The sequence below is a fragment of the Rhinoraja longicauda genome, chromosome 11 (genome assembly GCF_053455715.1).
Source record: "Rhinoraja longicauda isolate Sanriku21f chromosome 11, sRhiLon1.1, whole genome shotgun sequence".
NCBI lineage: Eukaryota > Metazoa > Chordata > Chondrichthyes > Rajiformes > Arhynchobatidae > Rhinoraja > Rhinoraja longicauda.
The window spans coordinates 13,045,973-13,061,933 of record NC_135963.1 but is presented as its reverse complement, the minus strand read 5'-3'; the positions used below and the strand labels follow the sequence as shown (position 1 = coordinate 13,061,933).

Genomic DNA, 15,961 nt, shown 5'->3' with positions numbered 1-15,961 from the left:
GACTTGATGGGCCAAATGGCCTAATTCTGCTCCTATCACTTATAACCTTGTGACCTTAAATTTACTTTGAGGAAGTACAAAATGTTACAATGAAGCAGAAATAATGAGGAAAGACAAAGAAAAATAGAGGAATAGCACAGTTATACTGGTTGTGCTGGAACAGAGGGAGGTGGGTGAACCTGTGCATATGTCTTTGAAATCGGCAGAGCACCTTTAGACAGTATAAGACAATAACTGCAGATGCTGATACAAATCGAAGATATTTATTCACAAAATGCTGGAGTAACTCAGCAGGTCAGGCAGCATCTCAGGAGAGAAGGAATGGGTGACGTTTCGGGTCGAGACCCTTCTTTAGACAGTGGACACTGAAACATAAGACTAAAGAGTCAAGAGTGTTGTATTGTAATATGTCCCAGACAGAACAATGAAAAGAGGCCCGAGCTTCGTAAATGGGGGTCCAGGGTACACAAACTGAGAGTTGAGATTTAAGCTTCATGAAAGGAGGATTTGAAGGTACTGGGGGGCCTCAGGAGGACGTCACTGGGATGGTTCCAGGACGGAAGGTTTTGGCTGGAAAATTGGATTAAAAGATCCGGGTGCAAAGCGAACTGCAGGGAGACTGGTCAAAATGCACAATATCACAGCAGGTTTTGATGGGGTAAAAAAAAAGTGTTGTACTTCGTGGTCCGGTACCTGTTGTACCTTTGTTGAGACTCTGGACGGACCACAAGTACACGAATGTAAAAGGTTACAATGCTGGAGCTCAACTCCAGGCTGTTTATTCCGTGGCCACCTGGAACCAGAGTGGCCACCTAATCACATCATTACCTTATAAACACATTACTACACAGGCAAACAAAGCAGTCCTTGTGATACAATAAACTAGTCCCTACAATATCACAACAAAAAGTAGGAAGCTTTACCTATTGGTGACTAGTGCCAAGGAACATTTAAAAGCAGGAGGTGCCGGGGCTGTGAGGAAATTTGCTTTTGCGTAAAGAAGCCTAATGATGTGAAACTTACTGCCTGCCGGGTTGGTGGAAACAGAATCAATCAAGGTTCTGCAAAGGGAATTAGATAGCTACAAGGGATAATAACACGCGGGCCCAAAGGGAAAGAGTGGGAGAATGTAACTACTAGAAATGACATAAACTACATTGTGACAGTTCTATGATTCCATCATGCATACCAAGGCAAACCAGTGATTAAATCTGAATATATTATCAATATTTTATGTAGCCAGATTGAGTAGATTTTAAAAAGTGTATAGTTTAGTTTAGTTTAGTTGAGAGACACAGCACAAAAACAGGCCCATCGGCCCACCGAGTCCAGTGACCCTCGTACATTAGCACTATCCTACGCACTAGGGATAATTTACAATCTTTACCAAAGCCAATGAACCTACAACCCTGTATGCCTTTGGAGTGTGGGAGGAAACCGGAGCACCCGGGGAAAACCCACGTGGTCACAGGGAGAACGTACAAACTCTGTACAGACAGCACCCATAGTCAGGATCGAATCCAGGTCTATGGAACAGTAAGGCAGCAACTCTACCGTTGCACCACTGTGCACCCCCCAAAGGTATAGGAAGAACTTAAACTATTTTACCTTTACTATCTCAGAAAAATTAACTCGTATCTAAGCAGTGACTAGTTCCCTGAAATAGCGCAGAAAGGCAGTCATGCAAGTATATCATAATGCAGTCTTTTGGTGGAGATTAGCAAAGTTTACGTTGTAAGTGCCTGACTTCTAAATGACAGCCTGATTGTTGGTGTGGACTCAGTGGGCCAACGATTACGGTGCTGGATGACTCTAGGTTTTAACAAAGCACCTCTCAAATACAAAAGTGAGCAATTCTTGACATATGAACAAATATATAATATATACTCGGATTTTATATGCAGAGAGATTTAAAGTCATTTTTGTATTAAAAAAATTTTTTTTTGTTAACATTTATCACTGAATGTGAATTGAAGATGATTTGGTAATTGTTTACGAATATGATTTTGAATATAGAGAGGACCTTATAGAAAGTGGTAACTTTAGAGCTCTTTTTGTTTCTAATGATATCTACTTATTTTAGATGCAGGAAAAATCTTCCCGATGTTGGGGGAGTCCAGAACCAGGAGTCACAGTTTAAAAATAAGGGGTAGGCCATTTAGGACTGAGATGAGGAAAACGTTTTCATCCATAGAGTTGTGAATCTGTGGAAATCTCTGCCACAGATGGTAGTGGAGGCCAATTCACTGGATGTTTTCAAGAGAGAGTTAGATTTAGCTCTCAGGGCTAAAAGAATCAAGGGATATGGGGGAAAAAGCAGGAACGAGGTACTGATTTTGGATGATCAGCCATGATCATATTGAATGGCAGTGCTGGCTCGATGGGCCGAATGCCCTATTCCTGCACCTATTTTTCCATGTTTCTATGGTCCCAGATATAAATGATTTTAGGCCGAGGTAAAATTAGTGGTTTATTGGGATTTTTCATGCTTCACAGAAATGCAAACTCACTCCGTCATCTCATTCGTTCGCTGGGAGGGGTCATTTTTATCACTGCTGGATCCAGACAATTTTTCGTAATTGATGTTTCTTGACCGGATTACTTTGCTTTCCAGATGTCTGAAGTGTGCTGATGCTCCGTGTCAGAAGAGCTGCCCAACTAATCTGGACATAAAGTCATTTATCACCAGCATCGCAAACAAGGTAGGAAATGACTGGCATTTAAGGATAAATGATATGAAGTAAGGCCTAGCAAAATTAAATTTCTGAAGCAAAGCCGCAACAGCCTAACCAGTTCAAGAGGTTAACGTTTGGATGCCAGGGGACTACTAATAGGGTGGTAGACCTCAGGTCAAACACATCCATTTTATTTCTGTTTAGTTTCGTTTTTTTTTAGTTTAGTTTAGAGATACAGCGCCAGAAACAGGCCCCTTCGGCCCATCGAGCTCCTGTCGACCAGCGATCCCCGCACGCTTAACATTGCCAGGGACAATTTTTACATTGATACCAAGCCAATGAATGTTTCACTCATGTTCCACTTTATGTTTCACTCGTCTCTGCATCTGCCTCACTCCATCTGCTGCTAACTCATCTGGACCTTTGGAGTCTGAAGAAAGGTCTTAACCCCAAAACATCACCTATTCCTTTCCTCCAGAGATGCTGCCCGGCCCGTTGTGTTACTCCAGCATTTTGTGTCGATCTTTGGTGCAGATGAGATGAGATGAGAGAATGAGATGAGGAAAAACTTTTTCACTCAGAGAGTTGTGAATCTGTGGAATTCTCTGTCACAGAAGGCATTGAAGGCCAATTCACTGGATGTTTTCAAGAGAGAGTTAGATTTAGGTCAGGGTTAATGGAATCAAGGGGTATGGGTAAAAAGCAGGAACGATGTACTGATTTTGGATGATCAGACATGATCATATTGAATGGTGGTACTGGCTTGAAGGGCCGAATGGCCTACTCCTCCACCTATTTTTTATGTTTCTATAAGAAAATAACTGCAGATGCTGGTATAAATCGAAGGTATTTATTCACAAAATGCTGGAGTAACTCAGCAGGTCGGGCTGCATCTTGGGAGAGAAGGAATGGGTGATGTTTCGGGTCGAGACCAGTCATACTCAACTATCCCATCGGTCACCTAGCCAGCCTACTATCTTTCTCTTTCATAAGTTTAGTTTAGATTAGAGATACAGTGCAGAAACAGGCCCTTCGGCCCACCAAGTCTGCACCGACCCGCAATCCCCGTACACTAGCACTATAACCATATAACCATATAACAACTACAGCACGGAAACAGGCCCGTTCGGCCCTACCAGTCCACGCCGACCACTCTCTCTGACCTAGTCTCATCTACCTGCTCTCAGACCATAACCCTCTAATCCCCTCTTATCCATATACCTATCCAATTTACTCTTAAATAATAAAATCGAGCCTGCCTCCACCACTTCCACCGGAAGCCCATTCCATACAGCCACCACCCTCTGAGTAAAGAAGTTACCCCTCATGTTACCCCTAAACCTTTGTCCCTCAATTCAAAAGCTATGTCCCCTTGTTGGAATCTTCCCCACTCTCAAAGGGAAAAGCCTACCCACGTCAACTCTGTCCGTCCCTCTTAAAATTTTAAAAACCTCTATCAAGTCCCCCCTCAACCTTCTACGCTCCAAAGAATAAAGACCCAACCTGTTCAACCTCTCTCTGTAGCTTAAGTGCTGAAACCCAGGCAACATTCTAGTAAATCTCCTCTGTACCCTCTCCATTTTGTCGACATCCTTCCTATAATTTGGCGACCAGAACTGCACACCATACTCCAGATTCGGCCTCACCAATGCCCTGTACAATTTTAACATTACATCCCAACTTCTATATTCGATGCTCTGATTTATAAAGGCAAGCATGCCAAACGCCTTCTTCACCACCCTATCCACATGAGATTCCACCTTCAGGGAACAATGCACAGTTATTCCCAGATCCCTCTGTTCCACTGCATTCCTCAATTCTCTACCATTTACCCTGTACGTCCTATTTTGATTTGTCCTACCAAAATGCAGCACCTCACACTTATCAGCATTAAACTCCATCTGCCATCTTTCAGCCCACCCTTCCAAAAGGCCCAAGTCTCTCTGTAGACTTTGAAACTCTACTTCATTATTAACTACACCACCTATCTTAGTATCATCTGCATATTTACTAATCCAATTTGCCACACCATCATCCAGATCATTAATGTAAATGACAAACAACAGTGGACCCAACACAGATCCTTGGGGTACTCCACTAGACACTGGCCTCCAACCTGACATACAATTGTCAACCATTACCCTCTGGTATCTCCCATTCAGCCATTGTTGAATCCATCTTGCAACCTCACTATTAATACCCAACGATTTAACCTTCTTAATTAACCTTCCATGTGGAACCTTGTCAAATGCCTTACTGAAGTCCATATAGACAACATCCACAGCCTTGCCCTTATCAATTTCCCTGGTAACCTCTTCAAAAAATTCAAGAAGATTAGTCAAACATGACCTTCCAGGCACAAATCCATGTTGACTGTTTCTAATCAGGCCTTGTTTATCCAAATAATTATATATATTGTCCCTAAGTATCTTTTCCATTAATTTTCCCACCACAGACGTCAAACTAACAGGTCTATAATTGCTAGGTTTACTTTTAGAACCTTTTTTAAACAAAGGCACAACATGCGCAATGCGCCAATCTTCCGGCACCATCCCCGTTTCTAATGACGTTTGAAATATTTCCGTCATAGCCCCTGCTATTTCTGCACTAACTTCCCTCAATGTCCTAGGGAATATCCTATCAGGACCTGGAGACTTATCCACTTTTATATTTTTCAAAAGTGTCCGTACCTCCTCTTCTTTAATCCTCATAATTTCCATCACTACTCTACTTGTTTCGCTTACCTCACATAATTCAATATCCTTCTCCTCGGTGTATACCGAAGAAAAGAAATTGTTTAATATCTCCCCCATTTCTTCCGGCTCAGCACATAGCTTCCACTCTGACTCTCTAATGGACCAATTTTATCCCTCGCTATCCTTTTGCTATTGACATATCTGTAGAACCCCTTGGGGTTTACTTTTACATTACTTGCCAAAGCAGCCTCATATCTTTTTTTCGATTTTCTAATTTCCTTCTTAAGATTCCTTTTACATTCTTTATATTCCTCAAGAACCTCATTTACTCCCTGCCGTTTATATTTATTGTATATCTCCCTCTTTTTCCGAACCAAGTGTCCAATTTCGCTGGAAAACCACGGCTCTTTCAAATTATTATTCTTTCCTTTCCACCGAACAGGGACATAAAGACTCTGTACTCTCAAAATTTCACCTTTAAATATCCTCCATTTCTCTATTATATCCTTTTCATAAAACAAAAAGTCCCATTTCACTCCTTTTAAATCCTTTCTCATCTCCTCAAAATTAGCCTTTCTCCAATCCAAAATCTCAACCCTTGGTCCAGATTTGACCTTCTCCATAATTATATTGAAACTAATGGCATTGTGATCACTAGACCCAAAGTGCTCCTCAACACATACCTCCGTCACCTGACCCGTCTCATTTCCCAACAGGAGGTCCAACACTGCCCCTTCTCTGGTAGGTACCTCTACGTATTGCTGCAAAAAACTATCCTGCACACATTTTACAAACTCCAAACCTTCCAGTCCTTTAACAGAATGTGATTCCCAGTCTATGTACGGAAAATTGAAATCACCCACAATCACCACTCTGTGCTTACTACTAATATCTGCTATCTCCTTACATATTTGCTCTTCCAATTCTCGTTCCCTATTTGGCGGTCTATAATACACCCCTATAAGTGCTGCTAAACCTTTCTCATTTCTGAGTTCCACCCAAACAGCCTCCCTAATCGAGCCTTCTAGTCTGTCCTGCCAAAGCACTGCTGTGATATCCTTCCTGACAAGCAATGCAACACCCCCACCTCTTGTCCCTCCGATTCTATCACATCTGAAACAATGAAATCCTGGAATATTTAATTGCCAATCGCAACCCTCCTGCAACCATGTTTCACTGATCGCCACAACATCATACTTCCAGATGTCAATCCAGGCTCTAAGCTCATCCACCTTTCTTACAATGCTCCTAGCATTAAAATATACACATTTAAGGGACCCATCATTTCTTATTCTCAGTTTATTTCTTTTCACTTCTTTCTCTCCTACATATTGGGTCTGAGTGTTTCCCTTTTCTGCCTCCTGCCTCACACACTGCCTATTAGCTATCTGTGTTTGAGTCCCTCCCCCCAACCGTACTAGTTTAAAGTCTCCGCAATTACCTTAGCAAATCTCCCCGCCAGGATATTAGTTCCTCTCAGGTTCAGATGCAACCCGTCCTTTTTGTACAGGTCATACTTCCCCCAGAAGAGGTCCCAATGATCCAGAAACTTGAATCCCTGCTCCCTGCACCAGTTCCTCAGCCACGTATTTATCCTCCACCTCACTCCATTCCTATTCTCACTATCGCGTGGCACAGGCAGTAAGCCTGAGATTATTGCTTTGGAAGTCCTTTTTTTTAACTCTCTTCCTAGCCCCCTAAATTCTCCTTTCAGGACCTCTTCCCTTATCCTACCTATATTGTTGGTACCTATATGTACCACGACCTCTGGCTCCTCTCCCTCCCTACATACACAAGGGACACTTTACAATTTCTACCGAAGCCAAATAACCTACAAGCCTGTACGTCTTTGGAGTGCAAGAGGAAACCGGAGCACCTGGAGAAAACCCACGCGGTCATGGGGAGAACGTACGAACTCCGTACAGACAGCACCCGTAGTCAGGATCGAACCGTGTCTCTGGCGCTGTAAAGCAGCAACTCTACCCCTGCGCCACTGTGCTGCCATTAGTTATAAACTAGTTATAGTTGTAAACCATCTAGTTATAAACTAGAGCACAGTCAAAATCCTGTCATGTACCCTAATCTATGCCAACTTCCATTCACCCATGCCGTTCTGCTATGACTTGGATTGGTTTCAATTGGACTAAAATGTTGCTTAATCTGTTGTGAATTCTCATCATAATTAACGAAGAGCAGACTAATCGGGTGTTAAGAAGGATCCCAACCCGAAGCTTTGCCTCTCCATTCCCTCCCAACTGCTGCCTGTGCTGCTGAGCTTCCCCTGGTGCTTTGGGTTTTGTGCAAGATTCCAGCATCTGCAGTGGTCTTGTGGCTCCAGCAGATGAATAATATTTTGGTTAGTATAAAGTAAGTTAAGCTTACAGCTTTGTGCAATGCTTCCTAAGTTATTTTTCTTTCCGTAGAATTACTATGGTGCTGCCAAAACCATTCTGTCTGACAATCCCCTGGGTCTGACTTGTGGGATGGTGTGTCCAACATCAGACCTCTGTGTGGGAGGCTGCAATTTACATGCATCTGAAGAAGGAGCTATAAACATCGGGGGTCTCCAACAATTTGCAACAGAGGTATGTAAAGGCCAATTCAAGAGAGAGTTAGATTTAGCTCTTATCTTAGGGCTAAAGGAATCAAGATATATGGGGAAAAGCAGGAACGGGGTACTGATTTTAGATGATCAGCCATGATCATATTGAATGGTGATGCAGGCTCGAAGGGCCGAATAGCCTACTCCTGCACCTACTTTTCGATGTTTTTCTATATTTCTCTGTGAGAAGATTGATTTTTATCCCTCGGTACGTTTAGGTTTATTACTGTAATGTGTACCAAGGTACAGTGAAAAGCTCTGTTTTGCATAATACACAATCAGATCAGATAATAGTATACACAAATACAATCAAGTCAAACTCAAGTACAATTGGTAGAGCAAAGGGGAAGATGTAGAGCGCAAAATATAGTTCTCAGCATTGTAGTGCATCAGATCCAGCGACAACGCCCAATGTCCAATGGAGTAGAGGTGAATAGCTTGTGGTTGGACTGTTCAGAAGATCGATAACAGAGGGGAAGAAGCTGTTCCTGAGTCTGGTGGTGTGCGCTTTCAATCTTCCCCTTTGTTAGTATTTTCCGAGATGGTTTTGTTACGTTGGTTTTGATCTGACAGAATAAAAATGTGAAGAAGGATCATCACATCATTTTGTTTAAAAACTGGAATGTAGACGGTGATCAGAAACACATGTTTCACAGCTTTAATAAAATGGTTGACGTTTGAGTAGCACATTCACGACACAACACCGGTTATAGAGTCATAGAGTGATACGGCGTGGAAACAGGCCCTTCGGCCCAACTTGCCCGTTCCGGCCAACACGTCCCAGCTACCTTAGTCCCACCTGCCTGCGTTTGGTCCAAACCTGTCCTATCCATGTACCTGTCTAACTGCTTCTTAAATGTGGGATAGTCCCTGCCTCAACTACCTCCTCTGGCAGCTTGTTCCATACACCCACCGCCCTTTGAGTGAAAAACAGTTTGACGGTTATGACAGTTGCTTCATTGATTCAGATTTATTTATAGATTGGGGTGAACAGATGATGCATTGTCTTTAGCAAGTGATGTGCCTTTTCCAGGAAAGTGAGCACATGGGTTCCAGCACATATTTTTCTTGATTGATTAGTTTATAATGTTTTGGTAAATTACCTGCATTGATTAGCTGTTTGTTTCCCATTGACCTGTACAAGAGGTAGAAGCAAAGACCTGAATAAGAATGAATTCATCCAGAGGAGCAGTGTGCTGCCAGCATTTACCTTTCTTGTTTAATTCCTACACACTAGGGATAATTTACAATTCACAGGAGCCAATTAACCTAAAATCCTATATGTCTTTGGAGTGTGTGGGGAAACCGGAGCACCCACAGAAAACCACGTGGTCATGGGGAGAACATAAATACTCCGTACAGACAGCACCCGTAGTCAGGATCGAACTCTGGTCTCTGGCATTGTAAGGCAGCAGCTCTACCACTGCACCACTGTGACGCCCAGTAAGGCAGCTGTTGAAATGCTCTGGCTGCACAAGCTAATAAGTGAAATGGCAATGTCTATTGTAGCTACCTATTATGTGTGCTGTAATCAGAAAATGCTGTTGATTTGAATAACTTTACAAGTTAGGGGTGATTTAAAAAATTGAGCATAAAAGAATAAATTTAAATCATTTTAATGTCTGAAGAAGGGCCTCGACCCGAAACGTCACCCATTCCTTCTCTCCAGAGATGCTGCCTGACCTGCTGAGTTACTCCAGCATTTTGTGAATAAATACCTTCGATTTATACCAGCATCTGCAGTTATTTTCTTATAAATCATTTTAAACTGCTTATATTACTTAACTAATTTATAAAGTAAAGAAAACAAATCAAAACGGATACAATTACCTTTTCACTGAAGATCAGCGATGGCATTGAAGTGAATTGTCCCATGCCAGCTGGCATGAATGAAACATGAAGTTCTGGAGTAACTCAGCGAGTCAGGCACCATTTCTGGAGGGAATGGATGGGCGATGTTTTGGCTCGGGACCCTCCGTCAGACTCCGACATGAAGTTGGGGGGCCAGGTTGAGAAAAAGCAAATCGAATTATCCAATTCAATAATTCAATACTTTACAGAACTGCCATTGGGACTCAATGAACAGCACAGGAACAGGACCATCTGCCCACAATGGCGAGCTGTGCAAGAGGTTAAACGTGCTCCCGTCGCCCTTGCATTTAGATGGTGGTTAGCTACAAAATTGTCAGCGAGCTGTCGCTGTGAAGTGGCCTGACAGTTTTAGTTTTGTGGGAGGAAACCGGAGATCTCAGAGAAAACCCATGCAGGTCACGGGGAGGATGTACGAAACTCCGCACAGACAAGCATCCTGAGCCTGGATCAATCCCGGGTCTCTGACGCTGTAAGGCAGTCACTCCACCGCGCCACCCAGTTGCGGCTGACACTTATTGTCCAATCAACATGCCCACCAAGCAGAAATGATTTTATTTTCCACCATTCATATTCCTGACGATCTTATGAACTGCGGGTTCAAAAGGCTTGGATGAAGCGACTTAGTGAAATACGTGTGGATGGTACACAAAAGATTCACAAAAGATTCACAAAAATAAACAATTAACATTCTTAAGTAGGGAAGAACAAACTTAGTTACAAACAAAGAAGTGAAGCTAATATAGATTTAAAAAAAAGCTGGAGTAACTCAGCAGGACAGGCAGCATCTCTGGAGAGAAGGAATGGGTGGACCCTTCTTCAGTGAAGCTAAGATGGCTTCACTCCTCATTCATACAAGTTTCAAATGAGATGCCGTCCTTACTATAAGTGACTGAAGTTTCACCTCATCCAAAGTTATCACTTATATTAGCTCTTTAAACACTATTCATTTTGCTATTGGATTTATCACAACCGTGACACTTATTATAGGTCTAATCTTCTTTCTTTATGTAAGTCTATATTTCTAATGCCAAATCTGACATTTATCTGGCAGGAGGATTGGCTGCACAAAAGGCATCACAATCATCACCACTTCACCAGCATTAGGTGACAGACGCTCACTGTCAAAAGCATCACAACTGTAATAACAGACACCTTGCAGTTGTCATTAATACTATCGCAGGTCCTGGCGTGAGGCACTCCATCACACGTAATGCCTGCATGTCCGCAGGAAGCTATCGTTCTCCCTCAGCTATCAATAATGCAAGTGTAACCAATAATAAACCGGATGAATATATTCAATCTTGCCACAAACTACGGCTAAATTCAGTAGACAATAGACAATAGGTGCAGGAGTAGGCCATTCGGCCCTTCGAGCCCGCACCACCATTCAATATGATCATGGCTGATCATCCAACTCAGTATCCCGTACCTGCCTTCTCTCCATATCCCTTTAGCCACAAGGGCCACATCTAACTCCCTCTTAAATATAGCCAATGAACTGGCCTCAACTACCTTCTGTGGCAGAAAATTCCACAGATTCACCACTCTCTGTGTGAAAAAAAACTTTCTCATCTCAGTCCTAAAAGACCCCCCTTATCCTTAAATTGTGACCCCTTGTTCTGGACTTCCCCAACATCGGGAACAATCTTCCTGCATCTAGCCTGTCCAACCCCCTTATCAATTTTGTAAGTTTCTATAAGATCCCCCCTCAATCTTCTAAATTCCAGCGAGTCAATGCGCTCGAATGCGCTCAGCTATCTAAACAGCAGAAATACTGCTGCAGTTGCAGAAAGCATTCAAAACATTGACACCAACTAATCTCGTGTTTTCCCAGCATTTGCTCTGAAAGGTGTTTCTGTCAAAATTTTAAGAGGGCATATATTAAGTCTTGCGATTATTACAGTGTCAATGCGTAATGTGTTTGACCCTCTACCACCAAGCAGCTTGCCCAGCATCGCATAATGCAAAGCCCAGAAATTGCCTTCAGCTAAATACTGGGAGAACTAAACCATTGGGCGGCCAAGTGGTGGAGCGGTAGAGTTGTGGCCTTACAGCGCAGGAGACCCAGGTTCGATCCCGACTACGGGGTGCTGTCTGTACGGAGTTTTTACATTCTCTCCGTGACCTGCAAGCGTTTCCTCCAAGATCTTCGATTTCCTCCCACACTCCAAAGACGTACAGGTTTGTAGGTTAATTGGCATGGTGCAAATTGTAAAAAGTGTCCCCAGTGTGTGTAGGATAGTGTCAGTGTAGGGGGATCACTGGTCGGTGCAGATTCGGTGGGCCGAAGGGCCTGTTTCCGCGCTGTATCTCTAAACTAAACTAAACTAAACTAAATTATACAAGTAGGCTGGCATGAATTCTTGCTACGAACTACATAAAGGTGCATGGTATTAGTTCATAAGTTATATTAGCAGAATTAGGCTATTCGATCCATTGAGTCTATTCCACCATTCGATCATGGCTGATGTATCGTTCCCTCTCAACCCAATTCTCCTGCCTTCACCCCCGTAACCCCTGACACCCGTACTAATCAAGAATTTATCAATCTCTGCTTTAAAAATATCCATTGACTTGACCTCCGCAGCCTTCTGTGGCACTGAATTTCACAACAGTTCGTAATAGTTCCACAATAATTCCTCATAGTGGAGCCACTCAAAACGATCACATGGGTAGGACAAGTACTGAATTTCTAGGAATTCCAGGAATTTGAAAAGCCGGGACAGAGTGGATGTGGAGAGGATTTTTCCAGTAGTGGGAGAGTCTCGGACCAGATTGCACAGCATCAGAGTAAAAGGATGTACCTTTAGAATGGAGATGAGGAGGAATTTCTTTAGCCAGAGAGGGTGTGCTTTTTTGGGTGATGCCTTACTGTCATGAATTGAAACGGCTGCTTTTAATTAAACATGCTCCCATCAAAGCTGTGAAGAGTTCCATTTTGAAGGAACAAAGAACTGCAGATGCTGGTTAATACACTAAAGGACATAAAGTGCTGGAGTAACACAGCAGGTCAGTTAGTATCTGTGGACAACATATTCTCCAGAGATGCTGCCTGACCTGCTGAGTTACTCCAGCACTTTGTGTCCTTTTGAAGGTTTCCATTTTGTTGTATGCTTCTGGACGCAAACATTCTAACCCTGTTATAAATGTAATTTTGGTCCACTCTATTTCTTGCCTGGCAACTGAATGATAATTATTGCTGGACACAATAGATTAGGTGGTGAGGTCACGGGAAAAGGGGCAGCACGTTGGCGCAGCGGTAGAGTCGCTGCCTTACAGTGCCGAAGATCCAGGTTCGATCCTGACTACAGGTGCTGTCTGTACGGATTTTGAACGTCCACGCTATTTCCGCGTGGGTTGTCTCCAGGTGCACAGATTTCCGCTCACAAGCCAAAGCCATGCAGGTTTGTAGGTTAATTGGCTTCTGTAAATTGTCCTTAGCATGTAGGATAGAACTAGTGTACGGGTGATCTCCGGTCGGCACGGACTCAGTGGGCTAAAAGGCCTGCTGCCACACTGCATCTCAAAACTCAACTAACCTTAAAATGGATGAAATTCCGATTTCCAGCCTCCTGCGATTTGTGGTTCCTTTGGACAGTTCAGGATACTTTATTTTCATTTGACGAACTGCAAGAAACAAGTTTTTGAATGTGCTCTCATTTATACCTCAGGTGTTCAAAGAGATGAAAATTCCTCAGGTTCGGAATCCATCGCTGCCCCCTCCTGAAGAATTGCCTGAAAGCTTCCATGCTAAAATCGCCCTGATCGGATGTGGCCCCGCCAGTATCAGCTGTGCTTCATTTTTGGCTCGGTTGGGCTATTCGGACATCACTGTATTTGAAAAGGAGGCTTACGTTGGAGGTCTGAGGTAGGTTTTGCATTTTGCTTCTCTAACCATGATTAGTTTGAAATAAACATTTGAAATAAACATGGAAGGCTTGTATACACTGGAATTTAGAAGGACGAGAGGAGATCTTATCGAAACGTATAAGATTATTAAGGGGTTGGACACGTTAGAGGCAGGAAACATGTTCCCAATGTTAGGGGAGTCCAGAACAAGGGGCCACAGTTTAAGAATAAGGGGTAGGCCATTTTGAACTGAGATGTGGAAAAACCTTTTCAGTCAGAGAGTTGTGAATCTGTGGAATTCTCTGCCTCAGAAGGCAGTGGAGGCCAATTCTCTGAATGCATTCAAGAGAGAGCTAGATAGAGCTCTTAAGGATAGCGGAGTCAGGGGGAGAAGGCAGGAACGGGGTACTGATTGAGAATGATCAGCAGTGATCACATTGAATGGCGGTGCTGGCTCGAAGGGCCGAATGGCCTCCTCCTGCACCTATTGCCTATTGTCTATTGTCTACACATTCATTCTACAGTTTATTACTTAGCTTACCTGCTGGTACCATTTACTAAATGTTGTAGACCTACATATCTTCTATCAAGTCAAACACTTGGTGCCAGTGAACTCCTTTCTTTTCTCCCAAATTTGAAGATATATCATGCTGATATTGGAACGATATCTATAAATTACCCAATGGCTGTTCTGTTTTATGTTTATTACCGCCACGTGTACCAAGGTTAAATGAAAAGCTTTGTTTTTGCATGCTATCTAATCTAATCAGATAATATTGTACATTGATACTATCAAGCCAAATTCAGATGCGATGGGTAGAGCAAATGAAAAGATACAGCGTGCAGAATATGGTCTCAGCATTGTCGAGCAACAGATCCAGAACAAAGTTCAGTATCCGTAATGGGGTAGAGGTGAATCCGAAAATGACCCGATTATGGAAAAACCATTCAGAAGCCTGATGATAGATGTGAAGCTGTTCATGAGTATGGTGGTGCACACTTTCAAACTTCTGTCTCTTCCACCTGACGGAAGCTGTGAGAAGAAGGAATGATTGGGGTGGGACAATTGTTTGATTGTGTCGGCTGCTTTTCAGAGGCAGTGTGAAGTACAGATGGAATCGTTGATAGAAAGTCTGGTCTGTGTCATTGACTGGGATACACCCACAGTTCTCTGCAATTTCTTGCGGTCATGGATAGTGCTGTTCCCAAACCAAGCCCTGATGCAACCCAGTAGGTAATATGTTCTACCGTGGAGCATTTGTAGAAGTCTGGAAGAGCCACTGGAAACGTGCCAAATCTCCTCAGGAAACTTATTTTCTCCAGGTTTAAAAATATATTGTACTGAAATTTTGAATTATTTCTATTAATTACTATGAGAGAGGTATTTGTTTAGAATTGAATGAATGAATGAATGAATGATACTTTATTGTCACAGGTACCTCTCAGTACAATGAAGTGCTTTGTTCCGCATACAACCTAGGGAGATACACAAGGTTGTATACAATACAATACAATACAATATATCTTTATTGTCATTGTACAGGGGTACAACGAGATTGGGAATGCGCCTCCCATACGATGCAATAATTTAATTAATTTAAACAACAACATCCCAACGAAACAAATTGTACCAGTTTTAAGACAGAATAAAGTGCAAGTAGATCTGTGCCGGATCACTGTGCGATGTGACCATCCGGCTCAGCAAGACCGGTTCATAGCAGCTATGGCCCTGGGGATGAAGCTGTTCCTGAGTCTGGAGGTGCGGGCGTAGAAGGCCTTGTATCGTCTGCCCGATGGTAACAGTTCGAACAGACTGTTGCAGGGGTGTGAAGAGTCTTTGTGGATGCTGGTGGCTTTTCTGAGGCATCGTGTGTTGTAGATGCCCTTCAAGGCTGGTAGCTGTGTTCCGATGGTCCTCTGAGCTCTATGGACTACCCGCTGAAGAGCATTCCTTTCTGCCTCCGTGTCCACTTGTTGGTGCCGACAAAGTTACAAAAGATATTGTGTTCATGACCACAATTTGTACCAGGCCAACCATATAATAAGCAAGTACTTTGAACCAAATTTTGGTTGTCCATTTAAAAAGTGCCTGTTAATAGTTGATGAGAGAATATCACATTAAGTACAAACTATTTTATTTTGCCGATCCTTTTTAATGAAATTTGCATTGTGCAGTGCAGTATAGTTGGAGGAATGCAAACTCTGTGTACACACTCTGTGCTCGCGACTGATTTCCCAGTTCCAGTCACATTTTGGAAGGTTGGAAA

The 15,961-nt window shown here is 42.8% G+C and overlaps 1 protein-coding gene across 3 annotated transcripts in view; it reads left to right on the top strand.

Annotated features, from left to right (window-relative positions):
• LOC144598302 (dihydropyrimidine dehydrogenase [NADP(+)]-like) overlaps positions 1-15,961 on the top strand; it is a 658,512-nt gene that overhangs the window by 234,013 nt on the left and 408,538 nt on the right. For all 3 annotated transcript variants that reach the window (XM_078408282.1, XM_078408283.1, XM_078408284.1), the window contains exons 4-6: positions 2,615-2,702; positions 7,795-7,956; positions 13,517-13,713. In XM_078408282.1, coding sequence (XP_078264408.1) covers positions 2,615-2,702; positions 7,795-7,956; positions 13,517-13,713 — 447 coding nt within the window. The remainder of the gene's footprint in view (positions 1-2,614; positions 2,703-7,794; positions 7,957-13,516; positions 13,714-15,961) is intronic.